The sequence below is a fragment of the Mastomys coucha genome, unplaced genomic scaffold (genome assembly GCF_008632895.1).
Source record: "Mastomys coucha isolate ucsf_1 unplaced genomic scaffold, UCSF_Mcou_1 pScaffold14, whole genome shotgun sequence".
NCBI lineage: Eukaryota > Metazoa > Chordata > Mammalia > Rodentia > Muridae > Mastomys > Mastomys coucha.
In genome coordinates, this window is record NW_022196896.1 from 71,963,568 (window position 1) to 71,967,570 (window position 4,003).

The 4,003-nt window shown below is 38.5% G+C and overlaps 1 protein-coding gene across 1 annotated transcript in view; it reads right to left on the minus strand.

Moving 5' to 3' along the window:
• Positions 1-2: 2 nt before the first annotated feature.
• The window catches only part of Ccdc168 (coiled-coil domain containing 168), a gene marked incomplete at its 3' end in the record, with an annotated part of 4,917 nt that continues 916 nt past the window's right edge, over positions 3-4,003 (minus strand). Inside the window, exon 2 of the mRNA XM_031368975.1 lies at positions 3-4,001. Coding sequence (XP_031224835.1) covers positions 3-4,001 — 3,999 coding nt within the window. The remainder of the gene's footprint in view (positions 4,002-4,003) is intronic.

Consider the following 4,003-nt stretch of genomic DNA (forward strand, 5'->3'; position numbering starts at 1 on the left):
TCACATTCTCTTTCAGATAATGCACTGTCCTTGGCTTCCCCAAACTTTAAAGGGGAAATGCTGAAATAGGCTGCTAGCTTTTCTAATTGAAATTCATCTGGGATGGGACATGTTGCAGAACACAGAATAGCTTCTGTGAGTGTTTGTGGTTGTACCTGAGATGTCGTTCTCCCTAGTTGGTTCCGTTGTTTGCTTGATCTAACAAGATTGTGGTCTTTCTCTTGATTCATACCAAATATAAGGCAAGGGCTACTTTTTGAGATCAAGAAGTCTTCTGGTTTCTCTTTCCCCTCCTCTTCATAGTTCTTCATGCTAGAGAAACTGCTTGCATCACTAAAACCGGAGTGGTGTGCATCTCTTCCATTTGGTGACTTCTGTCGAATTAGTTGTAAATGACCAATTCTTCTTATCCTCTGCTTTTCTGTCCATGGTTTTGAGCTTCTAAATTTTTTGTTGGGCAGAATATGTACCTTGGAAGGAACAATGTCCAAACAGGCAGCTGCTATGTTAGCCCTTTGCTGTGGATCTTTGATTTCTTTGTTACATTTTAGTTTTGTGCCGTATCTGAAGTTAGCTGTCTTAGGTGGTTTTACTTCCTTCATAGTTCTATGTCTTCGTCTCTGACTCACTGGTGTCTGCTTGTTTAATCTTGGTGTTCTTCTCTCTCCTTTATGTCTAGAAACAAAGCATCTTGTAACAGAGTCGGAAGACTGCAGGAATGTCACCTGCATATTTGTTGATGTCTCCGAATTGTTTACTACAGGATACAAATCTAGTTCACTTTCAGAGATTTTGTTACATTCTAAATCCTTGTTTGCAAATTCACCAGGCAAAGAGGTCCCTACTTTGGGAAATAAAATTTTAGGAACCGCAGGGAAGTTCACACCATTTTCTGATTTGGTAGTTTTCTGTAATCCTTCAGCTTCTGGGGAATCCATTTGTAGGTTAGCCTTTAAAGCATTTTGTAGGGAATCCTTTTGGACTTTTTCACTTTGACTGTTAACAGGTTGTTGTTGACTTGTAGAGGAGGGTGATAGGTCTGGGAGAGTTTCCTTCCTTTGATCTACATCAGCCCACAGGTGTTGGCCATGCTGAAGTACCTGTAAAAAAGGGGTTTGTTTCTCTTTTTGAGCTTTTTCCTCTCTATTGTAGAATGCACTACTTTCAGCAATGCAAGCAACACATGTTTTGCTTGCTAGTTCTCCTTGCGTTAGTTGAGCATGATGCAACAGCCCATGTAATCTGCTTTGCATGGTTGCGCAAATACTGTTTTGACATTCAGATAAAAATGTTTTAGCTTGGCTTATCTTTTTAATTTTGGCCTTGAGGTCTAATCTTGACTTCTTTTCATTGCCTCTGATACTGAACATTTTTGAAGCTGGTGACTTCGCCTTATGCTTACCCTTCGGCCTCACTATACTTACGTTTGTGAATTTTGTTTGGTCTTTTTTCCTTTTAGAATAAGTCAAAAGAGGCATGCAGTAACTTAAAATCCACAACAAAGCTTTGTGGGTAAAAGCACAACTAATTTCCTTTGCATCATTTCCATTATTTGGAACATTGCTTTCTCTGGCTTGGCTCAGAGAGTCTCCCAGCAGCAATTTTCCTGATGTTGGAGGACCCAACTCTAATTCTGCAGAACTTAGGAGCTCTGCTTGTGTAGATGTGCTGGTCTTTATATTTGCAACATACAGTGAATCCATTTTCATTGAGTCAACTGGCTGCTCTGTGAAAGATTCTGCTTGAAATATTCCTTCCTCCATTTTAATCTCCTTCCCTGGCTGTGCATCATCGCATCTGAAGCTCCTGTTATTGTGAGCCCCTCTCTCCAGCAGCGCCTGTTCCACCACTTTCACACCATGGCATGACTGAACTTCTAGAGTATCTTCAGCTTCATTTTCTTTAATAAGGGAATCTAAATTATTTTCTTTCTTTTCAACTTGGTGTTTTGGGTGTGTTATTCTGATGTTTATTTTATTGTTGGGAATGATAGGCCTCTGAGGGTGAACATTCAGAGGCCTGGGTGCCACTGTTGTATTATACAGCACTTGTTTACTACTGCTTTCTAAGCTGCTTCCCACTTTTCCCCTATGGATCAGAGTGTCATGTGCCCTACTACAAAGTCTCTGGGAAAATGCAGGTTTCTTCTCTTTCATAATTTCATGTTTCACACGGGGTACATTTTTTGTTCTTGATGATTTTTCTGTCGTTTTGAAAGGTTCTGTGGCAACTGCACATAAGTCTTTTTCCCAGTCTTCCTTGTCTTCTGTAATGTGACCATCCAATCTCTTTGTGGACTTTCCACTAAATGGGATGCCCCATTCTATTGTTTCAATTAAATATTCACTAGTGGGCATGTTGTCTGGCATTGAAGGTAGGTTTGTAGGACCTGCAGCCTCTTCTCTGTCTGTAGGTTTGTCTATCCTTTGCCACACTTTCTCAACTTGTAGTGGATCTCTTGAAGGACAGGAGCTAGTCTTCCATACCGTCTGTGTAAAAATAGTCTGTGACTGTACTTCTTTCTTTCTTTGAATTGTTCTATTTTCTGAATGTATCTGTCCCATTTCAGATTTGACACTTTCAACCTTTTGGTTAAGACACTTAGTGACTCTCAAGTCTTCTGCTAGGTGTGGAACTGTTTCTCTACTTTTTTCTTCTTTATCCCTGTCATACTCTTGTGGCTTTCTAAATATGGAGCTCTTGTGAATATGCTTTACTTCCTGGATTTTCTTTTCATCTAGTAGCTTCTCTTGTAGTGCAGAGTGATTATAATTTATTATTGGTGTGCCTGACTTGGCTTTTAATTTGCTACATATTTCCATACCAAAGGGTTCAGAAATGGTAGCCTGCATAGCATTATGAGAGGTATCTGATGTCCTTTCATATTGGTGTCTATTTTTTTTATTGCTTGTAGTGTTATATCCCGGCTTTTCACTGTCAGTTTGTCCACCATATTCTGTAATATTATTCATTAATGGTTTCTCTTCTTTCAGATTTATGCTTCCTGGAATCCCTTGAACATTTACATCTTTCAATTCATTTTTCTCATGCTTTTGGGATCCTAGGGAAATAAGTAAATTGATACCTGAACAGCTCAGAATGATTTCCCTTGAATTTTTGGCATTCTGTATTCTTTCTTTTGGAAAGTACCTTTGTGTGTTTGGTGTACTGACTGTTAGCTCATCTACATTCTCTGTAGTTTGTATGTCTTTCTGGACTTTCATTCTTCTGTGTGATTCTACTTTGGGAGATGAAACATCTTGCTGTAGAGATTCTGATAATATTTCTGAAAGTTCCTCATGCTTTGGAATGTTCAGGTTGAGTGTGTACCGAACTGAGCCCTCACTAATCCTCTCTCCATTTGTTTCAAATAATGAAGAAGGCGTTGCCAGTTCATTAGTGTTGACCAGGAGTGAGTGTTCTATGTTTTTAGCAATACTTAAGCTTACTCTATTAGTAGAACTTGCATAATTGATTTTTTTTGTATCTGGTGATGTATGGTGCTCCCGCAGAAAATGTTCATAATTTATTAATTCTGGAATGACCATCACTAGATTTTTTAAGAAATACTTTTTAACATGGGGAGTGATGAGCTTAGAGATTAGCTTAGAAATAAGATACAATGCTATATCTGACATTATTTTCCTTTGATGTACTATTTTCTTCTTCTTACGTCTTAACTCAATCTTATTTTCCAAAGTATGACATACTATGATTGGAAGTACCTGTGAACAAGCCGTTTTCTTTGCTTTTAGAGATGGAACTTTAAGACTGAGTTTCCTTTCATTGTCTGGTATCTTTCTCCTTTGTCTTTTAATGGGGGGTGAAAGAGACATTGAACTGTATGCATAATACTGGCTTGAATCCAATGAAGCCATGAGTTGCTGGGCTTCTGGTAGTATGTTTTGTTGTGACACAGCTTCAGCAAATGAATTTGGTCTTAAAGATAGAAATTCAGCATTTTGGAAGTCACTATGTTGTGCTTTGACTAAATAGTTTCTCT